This window comes from Camelus bactrianus, chromosome 3, assembly GCF_048773025.1.
Source record: "Camelus bactrianus isolate YW-2024 breed Bactrian camel chromosome 3, ASM4877302v1, whole genome shotgun sequence".
Lineage (NCBI taxonomy): Eukaryota > Metazoa > Chordata > Mammalia > Artiodactyla > Camelidae > Camelus > Camelus bactrianus.
Window position 1 is genome coordinate 113104674 of NC_133541.1, and position 18003 is coordinate 113122676.

Here is an 18003-nt window from a genome sequence, read left to right on the forward strand (position 1 = left end):
TTTAACCTCTCTTCCATGGTTTTACATGCTACTGGCTCTTAATGTGTTTAAATAAACCTGTTCTTTTTGAGGAGCCAATTGCATGAATTGTATTTAGAGAAACTGATGGGTGACTGCCTCACTGTCACATCCACGTGCTGGCCCTGCTTGAATGTCATTCACCACATTTTCCTGTGATGAACTCTTAGCTGTTTCCAAAATTAAATTCCCCAAAGCAAGAATTAAAAGGTAATGCCATGACTATATGACCTCTAAAGATACTCCAAGGTGAACAGAAAACAGATAACCTAGGTGACTTGGAGGTGAGTCAAAATGACAGTGTGAGTCGATGTTGTTGCCTGCATTACTGATGATAATCAATATGTAACACATGATATATCATCAGTATGTCACTGGTGATAATCAATAACCCAGGGATGGATACCACATCCGGAGTGGGGCACTGAATTCTTACATCTGGCCATAAAAGGAGAGATACAAATGCATACAAGGCGAAGACAAGTAGAGGAGAGAAGGGACCAGAAATCGTGTCCCAGAAGCAAGGCAATGTGAAGAAATGTGAGGTTCCCCTTCCAGTGTCTGGAGCATCACTGCCAGGTAGAAGAGAGTGTAGACGTGTTCTATGTGAGCACAAGGGGTCCAACTAGGACCAGGAGGCAGATGCCATCTGAAGACAGACTGTGTTTTAAACATTTCTAAGTCTCAGAAGTGCCCTGGGGTTGAGTGGACTTCCTTGGGTGTGGTAGTGAGTTCACCATCACGGAAGGCATTCAAGCCTAGTGTGGAAGATCACTTAGCAGTGACGTTGCGCAGATTAAAGGATGAGGCAGAGAATGTGGGGTCTCTAAAGAACCTTTCACCTGCCGAACTGAAGCAAGACAGGATCAATGACACCAATAGATGGTTTTAAAAAAAGAAACCTTCAAAGACTTATTTTGACAAATCACATGATATACCCCCATCCTCAATCCTAAGAAAAAGTGGGTACATCAGAGTGTGAAAAGACCATCTTCATCTTCTCTTCCATTGAGGACATTTTTACCTTCTCCAACATTTTCTAGCCTGTAAAGAGAGAAGAGAGGCTGATTAAGAGAGGCTGAAACACCAAAACCAGAAATAAATGGGTGCTGCTCAATTACAAAGCAACTAACCAACTGACCAAAGGCTGTTAGAGTTAAAAGGGCTCAGAGTTCATCCAGTCCAAGCCTCTCATTTCACAGATGGGAAAACTGAGGCCACAGATGTGCCAATCTATTGTAATAAGGGAATGTAAAGTTTCTGTATTGGCAAAACATAAAACCATGATCTAAACGGGTTTATTTACCAAGAGGATCTTCAAGGATGACTTTGAAAAGTTACCTGGCTAACCCTCTTGGGAATATTTATTTGTTAATAGATATTGTGGTACTGATGCAATTATTAAGTGAAAGCAAAGTCATCACAGTTACACCAAATCTTTTCATTTCTTTTGCAAAAAGCTACAGAACAGGACAGGTGTCTGAAATCCCTTTCCAGAGACTCTTCAAATTATTAAACACAACAACAACAACAAAAAACAAAACAAAAAAGAAATATCCAAATGTTACAGTCACAGATTACCCAGACATATAATCAGGAAACATGAAAATGATATGGCTTCTACAATTTATTAGAATTTATTTCTCTTTCAATAAAGCTAAGACAATATTATTAAAAACAAACAAAGAACTGCTCCCATGGTCTAATTTGGCAGAGGGATTAAACCCAGGAATGACATTGTACGTGTTTTTTCATTTTCCACACTGCCAACTCTCCTCTCAATGAACTCCAATTTAACAATGTCCTTTTAAAATGAGTCACCCAGAGTTGAACAAATAATGCGCAGAGTGACATATCACCTTCCTTCGTTTGCATGCCATACTTCTGTTAATGCACCCTGCCTCTGTATTTGCATTTTGGACAAATAACACAAGGTTAGACCAAGACAGAGGTTAATGTGATCTGAAGCCTCACATCTTTTTCACCTCTGATGCCACATCTCTCCAACCCTGTGTTTAATCAGAACACAAGCAAAGTCATTAAACCACTGACTAGTATCTAATCATTTGTAACAGCGTGTATAATCATTACAACAATCAGTCATGCAAGATGAATTACCTTGTGTGTTTCTGGAAACAACTGGCTTCCATGAGTTTCCCTGAAAAGACAAGGCCACGTTAGAAGCAGAGTGGCTGTGCTTATGTGAAACGCTGGGGGAGGCCCAAGGCTACCTTACGACGTGCACAGGTGGTCCAAAGGTGGGAATTTTTAGGACCTGGATTTGGCAGAGAAAGCCATTCCTTCCCCCAGATCAGACTGCTTCTTAGGCTCCAGCTAGTGCCCATTGTTTACAAGGTTGTGCCAACATTGTGGGCAATGGTGTTAAGTTGCTTTATTCTGGAGTCATTTGAATGTCATTTGAATTAAGGCATTCACTTGGCTTTAAAACACCTTCTTAGGAGACTACCCAGAATTTCCAAAACTGTAACATGCCTTTGTGTATGAAGGCTAAGGTCAGGCTTCCACTAACTTCTAAATTTCCTTCTGCAGTGCTCCTTAGGGGCAGATGTGGAGACACACCGGTTCCACTGCTGGTGCTCAAACAGCCTGAGATGGTTACTACTAGTCATGGCTCCTCACTGACTCCCAGTTTCCACTAATGACTACAGAACAATTTTTTTTCCCCTTTTTACAACAGGAGCAGGTGCCACGTGCCTATACGTTGCATGAAAACTACAAACTGCTTTATGACTCCTTCTTGAATGAAACTGTTTTTGAGGGAAGGGCGGAATGCAAGTTCAAGGACCAGATATGAACCTCCATGTAACTTTCTGGAGGGGGATGGGGGTAGTTAGGTTTACTTATTTATTTGTTTTTCAAGGAGGTACTGGGGATTGAACCCAGGACCTTGTGCATGCTAAGCATGCGCTCTACCACTTGAGCTAAACCCTTTCCCTGAAATTCCATGTACTTTTGCACATGATTTCAAGTGATTCAGTTGTCCACTGAGGTCTGTCTGTGGACCCTAGGTTAAGAAAACTTGTTTTGAGGAAATAAGTAAGAAGATTGGGATCATTCATGGCTCTCTTCCTGGGGCAATCCTAGCCAGAGGATGAGGCTGGGCCACCCAGGAGAGTGATAAAAACAGTGCTTTCGACTTAAGGCCATTAGGAAGATGAAATGAGCGAGGCAAATCAAGGGTGAGAACCGGCACAGAGTAAGTGTCCAATAAATAAAGTTGTTCTTATTTTTTAAAATTTTCTTTCCCCAAATCTAAACTCTATCAGGGGAACGAAACGCGAAGCCTTTAGCATCTTAGGCAGAATGAGTTTACCTGTTACCTCCTTGACAGGAGTGATGACAGAAATGGGACTCTAAGGAATGGAGAAAGGGGCAGGAAGCAAAATCAATCCACTCCCAGATCCCACTGGAGCTTCCAAAGCTCTGAAGGTTTCATCCCACCTGGTCCTGCCCTCCTTACCTCGGAGACGAAAGGCCAGAAGCAGTAGCAAGAACACCAGCCCCAGGGAGGGAGCGATGATCATGAGCAGCTCGTAGTTGTTGGCCATACTTATCTGATGAGACACAGGGAAAGCGTGTGGGCCACTCATTTCTGAACAGCCTCCTCATGTGAATTTCCTGTCACTATCACACCTTCCAGGGGCTGGCAGCTTCACTGCATCCCACCACCTTCTGCCCCAAACATCTCAAGATCTAAACAAAGCCAGTCTTACAAATTAGACCTTGTTAAAAAAAAAAAAATCTTGGAAAATCTGAAACAATTTTATCCAGACCCCCGCAAATTTTCCTAAGTCTAAAACATCAGGCAGCTGGGCTGTGGGGTCTGAAGATTTTAAAAAATCACTGGGCTGTGAGCTGTGCTCTCCACTGTCGAATCTCCTTGCTGGCCAGTTCCCAGATCCTCTCGGCTCTGCCTAGCCCTGTGCAGCTCTTCTCCTGGCTGACTCAGACTTCTAGAGGCAATAAGATGAAAGACGAAGTGGAACTCAATTTCAAAACGTCTGCAGCAGTGGTTCTCAAAGTATAGCCAGGGGACCCATGAGATCAAAATGATTTTCCTGACACAGAATTTGCCATTTTTACTGTCATTCTTTTATGAGACGTACAGTGGAGTTTCCCAGAGGTTACAGTTACGTGACGGGTGATGTGAAGATGTCAGTGTTCTGATGATGTAATATGCAAGCCGATACGAGAATCTCTCTCTCCTATTGAGCCAGGCATTAAGGAGACTTGCAAAAAATGTAAAAAGAATCCCACTTTTCTCAGTAATATTTTTTCACTTAGGCAAATGTAGTTATTTTTCATAAAATTTTATTTATGGTAACGTGTCATGGGTTCCTTATATTTGTTTTTAAATGAATGTATATTGTTTTTAATTTCTCAGCTTTTAATTTTTATGAGTGTGAAGGGGCTCTGACAACAAACAGTTTGAGAAGCACTGCTCTGCAGGCAGCATCTAGCTCCCTGGGGGCTACACCAGCTCCCGCTGGCCAGGCTCCATCCCCTCCCTGTCCTTTCTCACACATCAGCAAGGGCAGGAGAACAACCTCTCGTGGAGGAGAGAGAAGAGGGGAGAAGAAAAAAGGAATGGGACCTTCACTTTTCCTTTCTAGGTGTCTGTACCACCTGAAGGTTTTATATAAATCAGTTTGAATCACTTTTGTAATAATAAAAATGAATGACGGGGACACCCAGGAAACAGAGGAACCCTGGTGACAGGTGTTGCTTCTGCAGGATGTCACTAATCTTGGGCCACACAGAGGGGACATATAATGATTTCAATGTCTTTGCGTATTTTTCTCTTTTTGAAGCATCTGTATGTGTAGAAGTAAGGATATCAGCATTATTTCTGCCAAGAGTACAAGTCTATAAGTGCCTTAACTCTTTCCTAACAGTGGCAATGCGTTTGGCCCTTAGATCTATCTGCTCTCCCTAGTTCGTTTCTGCAAACCTCTACTGTGGGTTTTAAAAATCTAAGTCATGTACTTCAACATACTTCACTGAAAATTTTACCTGTTCTGATTCAACTCCATGTTGCACAAAATATATCGTCTCAGATGCTAGGAAGGAGAAAGAGAATAAAGTGTTTATATTTCCTGTGAGAGAACAGAATGCCACATCCTGAAACTGACATTTCAGTGGATGTATTTAATCTTTTAATCCCATCTTTCCTTCTTTACATAATTTAATTATGCACATTTGTTTTGATATGGTTTTATCTAAAGCTCATCTGCTATCTAATACTATCCCATAGAACCATCCCCATTTTATAGATGGGTAGAGTGAGGCATTAGGCAGCAGGCAAATGATCTAAATTTTCTGTAAGCCCCAGCAATGCATTCAGGATGTTTATCCAGCAAGAAAACTTGTCAGTCTACCAGGTAACAAATGTTTATCAAGCATTTATTATAGGCCATGGATACGATACGTTAGCTGTACCACTGACTCTGTCAGTGGAATTTACAACTTAGTACAGAAAACCAAATTGAAACAAATAATGTGAATACTTGAAGAAAACAACTGTGAAAAATTCTGGGAAGAAATGATATCATAGGGGCATGTCATAAGGGTGGCTGACATGTTCCAGAGTGTCAAGGAAAGCATCCTGGAGGACGGGAAATTTAAGCTGAGACACGAAATCTTTATTCATAACTGATAGTTGAGTTCAACGAAGGAAACATCCTGAGACTCCACTGAGTGCTCAGTGCAGTCTAGGCACTAAGAATGCAGAAATGAATTACAGCACGGCTCCACCCTCATGAAATTTACAGCACATTAGAGAAGGGAGACCGGAAAGTTATTTCAGCCTAATAGGCCAACGGTAAGGATGGACAGACTGCTGGGGTGGCTGGGCAGAGGGCGAGGCACTTAGCCCAGTGACAGCTATCAAAATTAAGCTCCGTGAGAACAGCAGTCCTCTCTGCCTGCTCAACAATGGGACTCCAACACTGCCTGGCACATACTTGGTGCTCAGTAAGTGTTTGTTGACCGAGTCGCATCTGAGCTAAGATTGTGTAAGAGTTAATAAAGCAAGATGGGGAAGGCATTTTAGGTAGAAGAGCAACAAAGCTACGGAAACAGGGAAGAGGATGGTTCCCATCCAACTGGCAAGGGTCACTGAGGGTGTAAATGAGAAGTGGGGAGCGGCAGGGTTGGGACCGAGACGGACTCATGGAAGGTCTTCTGTTTCATGCTGGTAAGTCTCCCTTTAATTCCGTAAGCAGTGGGTAACCACAGAGACGTTTTCAACAGGCTACGGTCCAGTTAGAAGGATAAGAGAACAGCCAAGATGCGATTAGCATCTGACTCCAGGTCTGAAGTTCAGAGCTAGAGGAATGAAGGGAAAGAGACGGATTCCAGAAGTGCCTAGGAGAGAGATCAAGAGGGTATGTGGGGCGAGAAAGAGATGGGAGGCTTAGATAACTCAAAATTCCCTTCTTGAGACACCACGCCATTGCCTCAATGGTCCCTGAAGACCGGGAAGAGCAGAAGCAGCGAGGCAGGGGGAGAAAGCACATGAGCTCAAATTCAGAGTCACTGAGCTTAAGGTACCTGAGGGTCAGATGGGCAAACAGTATTTGCATAACAAGCGGCTGATGGATCTGAAACAGAATCAAACTCACCAAAAGGTTGGAGATGGAGATACTGATTGAGGAGACCCAGTATCCAGGGAGCAAACAGCATCCTCAAAATGTGTAAGAAACCCAAGGGCTGCATGTCCAGAGAGAGAGAGAGCAGCAGGAACCCCGAGAAACCCCAGCACGTAACAGGCAGGCAGAGGAGAAGGAGGAAGAAATGGGCAGAGGGCAGAAGGTAAGTGCAGCACCCCGGAGCCAGGCCCGGAGACTGTCCAGGAAGGATGCAAAGTCATGTGTGCAGTGAAACGTCCCATAGAAGCAGAACAGAAAGCCACACATAGACCAGCCAAAGGTAACACCTATCCAGGCTAGAAATAACTGAAACGGGTCACTTTTGCCCCCATGTTTCCTCGCACTCAAGGCAAAAGGAGGAATGTGATAGGTTCCAGGAGGCTCATAATTTGGTACAAGAGAGCTTATTTGTTCGACAGGGGAAGGGATTTGCTGACTGCCCGGGAGCACACACCTCAAAGGGGGAGACTCGGCTTGTGTTCATATCCTACAACACAGTTTCCGATGTTTTCCTCCCTGCCATTATCTCCTGGAGCTGGAAATTTGCAGGCAAGTATTCACAGTTCCAACCCTGTTCTGTCAAAATCCTGTTGTATTACAGTCATTTGTGATGGATAAGCCTGAAATGGAAACCGTCAAAGAGGAAAGCCAGCCTGGGTCAGTTTTGTCGTAGCTAATCTGTATTGGAGATTAGAATCGTCCAAGGGGAGAGACATCTTGTGAACACAAACACTGCTAAGTGATACCAAACAGGACTTTTTCTCCTCCTCCTCAAAATGCCAAAAGCCCAATGGAAGTACTCACAAGGCTGCACTGTTGTACACCAAACAGCAACAAGAAACACACACTGATGGTGATTTTTCTTCCCGGTGAAAAACAGCGATGCTAACGGCTAGAGGGTGGGAGTTAGACAAGTTAGGACTCTTGGTCGTCATGTCGTCTGGGTTCTCCTGGGCCTCACATTTCCAAAGCCCCGAACTCTGCCATGAGCAAGTTCAGGCAAAGGCAAGGGCTGCTGAGAACTTGCACGAAAAGCAATTCTGTGAGAGGCGGAGCATTTGAATAATGATCTCCCCAGCCCCAAATCATGTTCAATCAGAACCTCAGATTGTGACCTTATCTAGAAATAGGGTCTCTGCCAATGTAATTAGTTAAGGATCTTGAGATTAAATCATACAAGATTTTGGAGGGGCCCTAAATCCAATAGCTGGTAACTTCACAGGAAGGGAAGAGGTCACAGAGACACACAGAGAGAAGGTTACAAGAAGACAGAGGCAGAGACTGGAGTGATGCTGCCATAAATTAAGGAATCCCTGCGGCACCAGAAGCTGGAAAAGGCAAGGAAGTGTTTCCCTCTAGAGCCTTCAGAGAGAACATGCCCCTGCCGACACGTGGATCTCAGACTTCCAGCCTGAGAACTGTGAAAGAATAAATTTCCGCCCACTCCCTTTTTTTCTTTTTTAAATTTCTGCCCTTTGAAGCCACCTGGTTTGTGATACTTGTTACCGTGGCCCTGGGCAACCGATACAGGAATGAAAAGAAGTCGACATACGAAGAAAGTGAGTGGTCTTCAATGGGGGTGACCAGCCTAAGAGTCAGGAAATGGGCTCTGAGCTTATGTTTACTCTAAGAACAAACGGAATTAAAAGGCCTGGCGTTAAGCTCAAAAGAGCATCACTCCAGTATCATCTTATTACTAACATCCCATTGAACACTCAGTCCTCAGGAACAACTCCATGGGTCAGATGCTACCCCATCCTGCCAGTGAAAAAACTGAGGAATGACCTAGGGCAGACAGGTCATGGGTGGTGAAGCTGGGATTTGAACCGGTCTGACTGCTGTCAACACCTATGCTCTTAACAACCTTATTATACTCAAGTTCAAGCATAATTGTACCAGGTAAATAGCACGTCCCACTGAGGCAAGAACGAATGTTCACTATAACGATTTGCACTGAATCTAGAAAACAAATAGTCCAGAGCAGAGGGTTCAGTGCTTACGCTGACTGTGCAAGTCAATCCATTAGGGATGGGGAAAATGAGAGCTTCCGTTTACATGTAGTTAAATTGCATCCTTGAAATATTTATTTGGGAAATATAATGGACATACTAATACAGGGGTGTGTTTGAACAAATGATCAAGAAATGTTTTACTACTAATAATACATTACTAATCTGGTCAAGAGAAGAAGAATGAGTCATGCGGAAACCATGGGAGGCAGAATAATGACAGCCAAAAGTGTCCATGTCCCAACCTTCGGAATTTGTGATACGTTACCTTACATGGTGATTTCAAATCGGGAGGATTTCAAATCGGGAGGATTATCCTGGGCTATCCAGAAGGGATCAACGTCAGGATATGTGATGTGGAAGAAGAGGTCAGAGGAAAACGGAGATCTGAGGCTGCTACGTTGCTGGCTGAAAGGTGGAGGAAGGGGCCAAAGGCCAAGGAAAGCAAGTGGTCCGTAGAAGCTGGAAAAGGCAAGGAAATAGACTCTCCCCTAGAGAATTCAGAAGGCACGCAGCCCTGCCAACACCTTGACGTTAGGACTTCGGACCTCCAGAATAAGATCAATCTGTGTTGTTTCAAGCCACTGCCATGCTGCTAAGTTGTCACAGCAGCGACAGAAAACTAACACAGAGACACCGGTCTCTAAGATCTTCCAAGACAATGGCGGCTCTGGGGACGGGCACCAGGGACGAAAGGAAGATTGACTTTTTAGTGAAAAATGTTTTGTACGCTTTGCACTTTTGCCACGTGTGTGTATTATCTATCTTAAAATGAATTAAAGTGTAACAACAACAATAAAAGAATCTTAACCTTAACCATGCTTTTCCCAGGTCCATGTACTGACCAACGCTTCTGATGAATACCAGATTTTTGTTTACATTAAAAAAATACCAAAATGCGGACCCCTTGGCAGCTAGAGTTCTCACTGCAAAGGAGTACATTGGCTTGCTGGTTTAATTTTAGGCTCTTGAGTTCTGGGTATGCATGGGTTCTCTGACAAAAGGGAATTCCTATAAAACTTAACCCCTGACCTCAGAGCACTGTCAGGCTGCCACACGGCCTCCCTCACATTTTACCACCACTAAGTATCTCACCCAGACTTCCTGTGACCTTGCGCAAGATGTTTCCTCTCTCTGAGCCACAGTTTATTCATCTGAAAATGCCAGTACTTCACCAACTGAGCTCCTATGTCCTTTTTGACCTTTCGATCGCTGGATAACTTGTTAGAAAGAATTTGAATCATCTGAGAAAATTATCATTCCATAGTAATTTTTTAAGGTATAAAGCTATCCCCTTAAAAAGGGAAAGAGTCTGTAAATACTTACATATATATATATATACACACACACACACACACACATATTTCTTGTTCCCCAAAGAAAACGAAGAAGAAACACTAAAAGGCTAAATACATCTGACTTTGAGTGGAAATACTGTAGGCAATTAAATTTTATTCTTATTAGTACTTGTCTATAATTTCTAAATTTTCTCAAATATGACAATTTTAACTGTAAAATATTCTGTGTATCATGTGTTAATTACTGGAAACTCTGCAAGATGCCTCAGTCAAGGGCCAGCTGTTAGGGTGTGTGTCATTTCTCTGAAGCCAGGCCACAGCGATGCTCTAAGTGAAACTTTGAAGATAGCTGTCAAAAACTCATTAACCCACAGCCAAAGAAGGGCTTTTGTGGTGCTATGAGAAAAGTCACCTCTTCAGATCGGAGTACTGACATTTAAAGATGTAACAGGATATATAATATTAGTTATCTTAACAGGTCAAAAATGATTTGATTTTTTAAAATAATGAGGACTGGTGAAGTCCAAGTAGAATTTGTAGACTCTTTAATTGTATTGTGTCAATGCAAATATCTTGATTTTGATAATATACTGTAATAATGTAAGATATTACCACTGAGGGAAGCTGGAGGAATGTATAGATGTCTCTCAACTATTTTTGCAAGTTTGTGTGAGACTAAAATTATTTGAAAATAAAAAGGTTTTTTTTTTTTAAAATGGCATCAACATTAGCAGTTTCATACAGTTCAATCTAAACCATGCATGATAGTAACCTTGCAGCAAAGACTTGTTGAACAGAAATGTGGAATGAATTTTAAAGCCAGTTTTAAAAGGAATAGAGAATGATTTTGTAAACAATTTGAAAATTTTTGTAAAAAATAATAAGAGATGTTACTCTGTTTTAAAGGGAAAAAAAACCAGATCTGAGCGGATATAGCCCCAGCTGTTCCCAGTAATTATCTCTTCACCTTGATCATTTGGGGCAAGGGCTGGGGAATGTTTGGAATATAAAGAACTTCGACTTTATAGTGTCTTAACTTTTTATGTCACAAGAGCATGGACTTATTTTGGAACCTGAAAAATCAAGTTAACAAAAGTAAATGTTAACACTAAGGTACAAAAACACCATCTTTACCTTCTAAGGACTTCTCGTCGAGTAAGGTAAGGGCCGATGTTCGGTGCACACTCTGGAAAATAAACCTAGCGAAACATACTCCCATCTGCCCTTTTGAAGGAATGTGTCCTGTTTCTGGACGGTGCAGATCAAGGGCTAACAGATCACAGCCTGAGGGCCAAATACAGCCTGAGGCCTGTTTTTGCACAGCCTGAGAGCCCAGAAGGGTTTTCATATTTTTAAGGTTGGGGGAAAAAAAAATCAAAAGAAGAACAACTCATCACACACGAAAACTGCGGGCGATTCCTATTTCACTGTCCATTGGGACAGTTGCACTGAAGCACGAGGTACCCCTCGTACCTGTGTCCTCTCCAGCTGCTCTTGTACCGTGGGGGCAGTGGGGCCGCTGTGACAGGAACAGCACACCTTGGGAGGCCTGGAAGATGTACTATCGGCCCTTCTCAGAAAGTTTGCTGACGACCAGTAAATCGGTCTCCTGGCGCAGGTACAATGCCCGCCCATGGAGTCAGGGACTTAAATGTGTTATATCTGAGTACAATTTTAACCTTAAACCTTCAGAACGTCCTTCAGACCCTGGGGTGTGGGGAGACATCCTAAGGTGGCCGACTAGACCCCACTCTCTCATTCAGATAAAACCAAATGTGCTGTGTGTAATTCTGGAAGGGCGCTGGATTTTGGGTTAGAAAATCTTTTACAAATCCCTTTCAAATCTCACCCCTGTTTCCATCCCATTAGCAGAAATGTGCTTCAAAATTACTAGGGACTTCCTCTCGGAATCAGTTTATCGCGCACTACTGCAGCTCTGGCATAATGAACACTTCAAGTAAATTATTTCATTTAAGGCTTAGAAACCCCATGTTACCGATGTAAAAACGGAGGCTGGAAAAAATTTCAATTGCTCACCCAAGGTAACACAGACAGCAAAAGGAAATTTGAACCCAACTCTGAATGACTCAAAAGTCCTGATTGTAACCACTCTGAGAGAAAAGAAAAAGAGCATATTCAAATCCTGTCTGAAAACATGAACTCTCTAACCATTGGGCTTCACGCCAGATGCCACCTGGAAATAAAAGCTCGATCTTCTCAGTGGGTACACTTTAAAACTCATATTACGTATGTTGACTCATCTCTGAATCATCATTCAGATGAGTAGAGACTCATCTGTATCTACTTTTAAAACAAATTAAGTTCTGAAATAAGTCAATTCAATGATACAATCTTCACACAATCCTACAATTTTAAAAGTGACAGCTTCAAGGCTTCAGAGAAGTTTCTTTCACTGGGTGCAGTTGGCTAATGCTGCCCCCTTCTGGATCACTTGTGGTATGGTCTTAAAAAAAATCCAAAAGTCAACGAAAGGCACCAACAATCAGTCTGAGTGTTTTGGATTTGAGAGATATTCGAAATTATCCTGACTCCCTTTTTTTTTTTTAATAAAGAGAAAAACTAAAATCTAGATGTCTTCACTCACACAAGGTTTCACAGTAATAAGTAAAAAAGGAAGTGCCTAGAAGACACACTATCCGACCTTACCAGGCAGCACTCAGGCAGATCTGGAATTTCAAAACCCTTTTTGAAAACAGAAACACGCATTTATTGAATGCACATACTTCCTTTAAATTTTGGAGACCTCTGCACGTCTTTTAATATGTGGAATGATCAAAAAGAGAACTATGCACCTGAATAAATCAACCCACAGAGTGTTACATGCGTGAGTCGAGTGAATTAGCTCCAAGGGCAAAATTGAGTCCGTTTTTTTTAATTTTGAAAGGAAACAGACCAAGTTGTGAAGGCACCCAAAGTGGTGCATAAAGAGGAGGCAACGCGGCGATGACTTCACACTTCACGCAGGCGAGGTAACAGAAGAGAATCAGAGATTCTAGAACACCATTATTTCAGAGTCACCCAGTTCCAGACTTGGCCTCAACCTCCCACTGCCTCCAAGGATGCGCCAGCAGCAAAAATCCCCTCATCTTCGTGAGAGCTTGGAGTTCACCCCTCAGGCTACTGCTCTCATGTGCCCATACCTCCGTCTCGGTGGAGCACAGACAAGCCCTCTCTGACTTCCCCACTGGACTCCTCTCTGAAGGGCAGTGCCTAGCACTGCTCTGCCCACACCCGCCGACCAGTAAGTCTCGACTGAGGGAGGTGGCGAGGGGGCACATTCCACTGAGAGCCCTCTGGATTTCTAACAACAGTAGTAATAAATGGATACCGTATAACAAGCACTTGCTATGTGTCAGGCACAGAGTAAGCTCCTTTGCACGTTTGATCGCAGACTGTTCTGCGGTGGGTACCATTACTGTCCTCACCTCACAGGGGGGCTGCTGTGGCGGATGTCAGGAAACTGGCTCACGGGACAGAGCGAGGAAGGGAGAGCGCAAACCCCAGAGCCAGAATTATCCACCCACGGAGCCCAAGCTCTTATCCTCTGCGCTCTGCGGCCTTTGGTCAATGTAGCAAGAGCTCACACACATTTGCTCTGAACAGACCACTGCCGGGAGGGGGAACGACCACGCTATGTCGCGGCACAATGGGAAGCGGTCCGGTCAGACTGCAGCGCTAGCCTCCCTCCACCCGCTGCCTAGGCGGGAGCGGTTTCCGGAAGGAGATCCTGACCTTTGTTATTTCTGTTAATGATGATGAGTGCAGTGGAAGCAGCTGAAAATGCACAAAGCCCTTCCACATTTATTATCACATTCAAAATTTATTAATTATTTTATTTTGGGGGGAGGTAATGGGGTTTTTATTTATTTCCTTATTTTGAAAATTGAAGTATAGTCAGTTACAATGTGTCAATTTCTGGGGTGCAGCAGCATGTCCCAGCCATGCATATGGAGGTCCTGGGGACTAAACCCAGTAGGAGGACCTTGTGCTTGCTAGGCACACGCCCTCCCACTGAGATACACCCTTCTCACTATTACCACATTTGAACTTTGAAATGAATCTATGGGGCAAGCAAACTTGGGCCAAATTATTGGAAGGGGAGTAAATTGAAGCTCAGAGAGGTCCTATATCTTGCCCAAGGCTGCACAGCTAGTGATGGTTGCTAGTAAAACGACTGAACAATGATATCTGATTGCAAATTTCACTTGTGTTCCCTTCTGCGGTACTGCAGGGCACCACAGGGGTCAGCGGTCCACAAGTGCGGGTAGGTTCTTGCCAAAGGGCATCAGTACCTTTATTCATTCGTTCCCAGTGGGGAGAACAGACACTTCACCTCATCACAGAGCTCGCTGAGGTTTATCCACTGATCTGAGCCTCCTGTGAAGCCAGGGGTCTCTCTCCACCACCTGACTTGGTGTCAGAGAGACATTTGGGTCTGCAGGGTGGTGGTCACCCAGCTTACCTGGTTGAACACTCACGAGGACCCGTCTTAGGGCCAGCTCCGTGTTCAGCTTCAGTGGTACCCGACTTTGCTTTCTCTGTTCACCCTGCCACGGCCATGCCTCTCTTAAAGCTTGGCGACTTTCTCTCATCTTATTTGGTTGACCTTTCTGAAGGTGAGCTGCTTGCTAGATGCTAGAATTACATGGATTCAATTCCAACTTTATTAATAAAAAAATTTTTTTTTGGTATGGTTGTTAGAATATAATGCTATTGTGAGAGAAACCATGAGAATCCACTTTTTGTCCTTTTCCTTTATCCCTAGATTGCCGGGCTACCAGCTGATTCCAGCCTGTGAACAGCACTGGGCATGAGAGATAAAATAAATCGGCTAATGCCTCACGAAAGATGTTGACTTTGAAATCAATTGCATCCAATTTCTTTCCTCCTAACAATGGCATTTGAGAGTGAAAATGAGCTTTACTTCATTCCCCTGCCTTCGTCCTGTTCCTTCTGCTGAACTTGTACTGAGAAAGGCAATTCCTCTTCCAAGTTCTTTGTGCCCTTGATCACTTGAGAACCAGAGAGCATCGAGTTCCGATGGGGCTTCACTCCATCTTCAGTTCAATAGTGCGGTGTAGGGGAAAGAGCTCTGATCCGGGAGCCAGAGGAGAGTCCTACCTAGGACCGACTTCCTCTCCTCTTGGAACTTTTTTCATGCCTCTGTGCCTCAGCTTCCATCCATGTAGAATCAGGCGAGTGTACTACACCAGCAATTCCTAAGTGCCCTCTTGGAGCCAGGACTGGGCTGGACTAGCTTCAAAAGAATCTCCTGCGAAAGTGTTAAACACACCATTTCTTGGATCCACCCCCAGAGGTCCTCATTCTGCAAGTCTTGAATGGGGTAGGAAATCTGTGTTCTCACTAAGCTCCCTGTGGTTCCAGCCCACGGCCGGGTCTGGCACAGATAGACTGGCTGATGTCAGAGTTCTTGGTCCCCCAGTCTTCCCCCACATCCCTGGGTGGTCAGCATGAGCTCTGACTGCTCTCTACCTCCATTTATTTCTATCCTCACCCTTTTCTCTTATCTCCATTTCTAGACCAAACCCAAATTGCTCCATTTCTGAGTTTGCCTCCCCTTCGCCTATATCAGGACAAACCTTCTCTCTCTACCCTGACTCCTCTGTAAATATTAACCCTCCAACTCCTGGAAAGAATACCTAACATTTATTCTCTAATAGCTGCCCATCTTTGGACTTCAAGGTGTCCACCACAGAACTAACACTGTTCCTTTAATGGTCCCCCCAGCCATGGTTCACAACCACCTTTCTAAGTGCCTCATCTTATTTGACTGGCCTTTAGAATTTCCTAATATTTAACGACACCCTCCATAACCTTTGCTCCGGGACCCCTTTCTACTTTTGCTGTCTCCCTCTCTGCCTCCTTAGCCAGCTTTTCTGCTTCCACTAGACCCTCTCCCCATGTAGCTGATCCTGTATGGAGGTGGGGGCGTCTGCATTTGCAAGCCTTCATCCCCATGTCATCTCACACAGTATCTTAGGCAATGCCACAGAGCTTCCATTACTCCCTCTGCTACAATAGAATAAAGTGTTTAAGAGCTCAGTTTTAAAAACCAAGAGACTGGAGTTCTCTGGCAAATTTCTTAACCTCTCCAAACCTCAGATTCTTCTCAATTGTAATGAATGGAGTAATAGAATCTTCCTCACAGATCGGGATGATGGCCAACAGTGAGGTGAAGGCCCAGCATTGGCCTATGAAAAGCGCTCAATAACTCATTTATTATCAGAGACTCAACATTAGATGGATACCCCTGAACTCTCCCTTATGAGATAACATGTATAAAAGTGTTGGTATAGTGGCAAGTCCCCATCCAGCACTTACAATGTGAATCGTCATAGTAATTATTGTTTGATCAGAGGGAGGTGCTCACCATCAAAGACACTGAGTCCCTACTGAGGTATTCATAAATCACCCCAGCCCCACATTTCCAACTGCCGCTTAGACGTTTCCCAGGGGCACTCCAAACTCAAGATCTCCCAAATAAATTTCACTCTTCCTCCTGGGGTTCCTGTACCATCAGCGGCCCCATCACATGGATCTCATCTCCCAGGTACAGAGAATCAATCATCCTTCATTCTTACTCCAGTCACCAAGTCCTCTCAGTTCGAACTCCTAAATGGTTTTGAGTCTGCTCCCTCTCTGTTGTTACTGCTGCCATCATTCTAGTCTAGACACTCATCTCCAGCCTGAATTATTGCAGGAGACTCCTGGGGAGCCTCTGTGCCTCCAGGCTTACTTTCCTCTAATACATCTTCCACACTCTCGCCAGAATGATTTTTCCTAAAGCAGAATTGAAAATATCATCCCCTACTCAAAAAGCATGAGTGGTCCTCGTGACCCTGGAATGAAATCTAAATTCTTCAGCCCATCAGTCAAGTCCTTTAAGAACCTCGGCCATTCCTAGCTTCCTGTCTCCTTTAAACTAGACTACTAAACAATCTCCAAAGATTTCAAGCTCTTATAAGAGCAAAGCCCCTAGCTTTGCTCATCTGTTCCCCCTACCTGTTCACCCTCTTCTGCTCAATGAAATGTTCTCATTCTTAAAGAACCAATTCAAAGATCACCGAGTGAAATCATCCCGGCCCTCCTTTCCCAGTTAGAGTTCATCTCTCCCTTCTTTGGGCCCCCCAGGGTAACTTTTGCTTCTATCCCAAAACAAAGCTCACTGGATGATTGTTTGCTGTGCACAAGCCTGTCTATCCCACTGAAATGTGACTCCTTTAAGAACAGAGGTCACAACTGACTCATGTTTATATGTTCTGGGCCATGGTCAGAGAAGCAACGAGATAAGCCACGTTTAATGCATGATAGATTTGAAGGGCCCTTACCAAATACCATGTTGCCTATTTCCATGTATCCAAGCCAAATGCCAATATGAAAATACACAACCCCATCTCCAACCACTTTTCTCCTTGAAAATCTTTGGATTCCATGGAAAGGCTAGCTTGCTCTGGACCTTGAAGCTTCGTAAAACAGAAAGAGACAGTAAGAGAACAAATGCTGCTAAAAGTACCCCGTTCCCACACCCCCCTGCCCCCCCCACCATCCTAACCCTGGGACCAAGGAAAAGCTACTATAAGAATCTCAAGGAAAGGAAAATGTTACTATTACCAGAGCAATGTTCTTTTTTTTTTTTTTTCTTCCAGTTTTACTGGGTGGACAGCCACGTCCTCATGCATGTTTAGATGCATTAAATTTCAAACCGTTCTACAGCTTGGACCTCATGCTTTTTGATGACTGTAATGATCCACCTGGAGGACTGAGAAAAAGTGAACCTGAGGAAATATGAAAATCTGCCCTCAGGACAGTTCTGATGAGAGACAGGGGCTGCAATCCTGGGGCGAAGGTCAAGATTACCTGGGAGCAGAACTGACTGGCCTGGTCTCAGCAGTCTTCCTAACTCACTACACGCCTCTTGCAAACTCGCTGGCCCTTTCTGGACCTCAGTTCCTCAACGTCTTCAGT

The 18003-nt window shown here is 43.9% G+C and overlaps 1 protein-coding gene across 1 annotated transcript in view; it reads right to left on the bottom strand.

Moving 5' to 3' along the window:
* Positions 1 to 901: 901 nt before the first annotated feature.
* TIMD4 (T cell immunoglobulin and mucin domain containing 4) overlaps positions 902 to 18003 on the bottom strand; it is a 30574-nt gene continuing 13472 nt past the window's right edge. Inside the window, exons 6-9 of the mRNA XM_010970039.3 lie at positions 5053 to 5099; positions 3500 to 3593; positions 2137 to 2176; positions 902 to 1062 (exon numbers count right to left, since the gene is read on the bottom strand). Of these exons, the coding sequence (XP_010968341.1) occupies positions 990 to 1062; positions 2137 to 2176; positions 3500 to 3593; positions 5053 to 5099 (254 nt within the window). The 3' untranslated portion in view covers positions 902 to 989. The remainder of the gene's footprint in view (positions 1063 to 2136; positions 2177 to 3499; positions 3594 to 5052; positions 5100 to 18003) is intronic.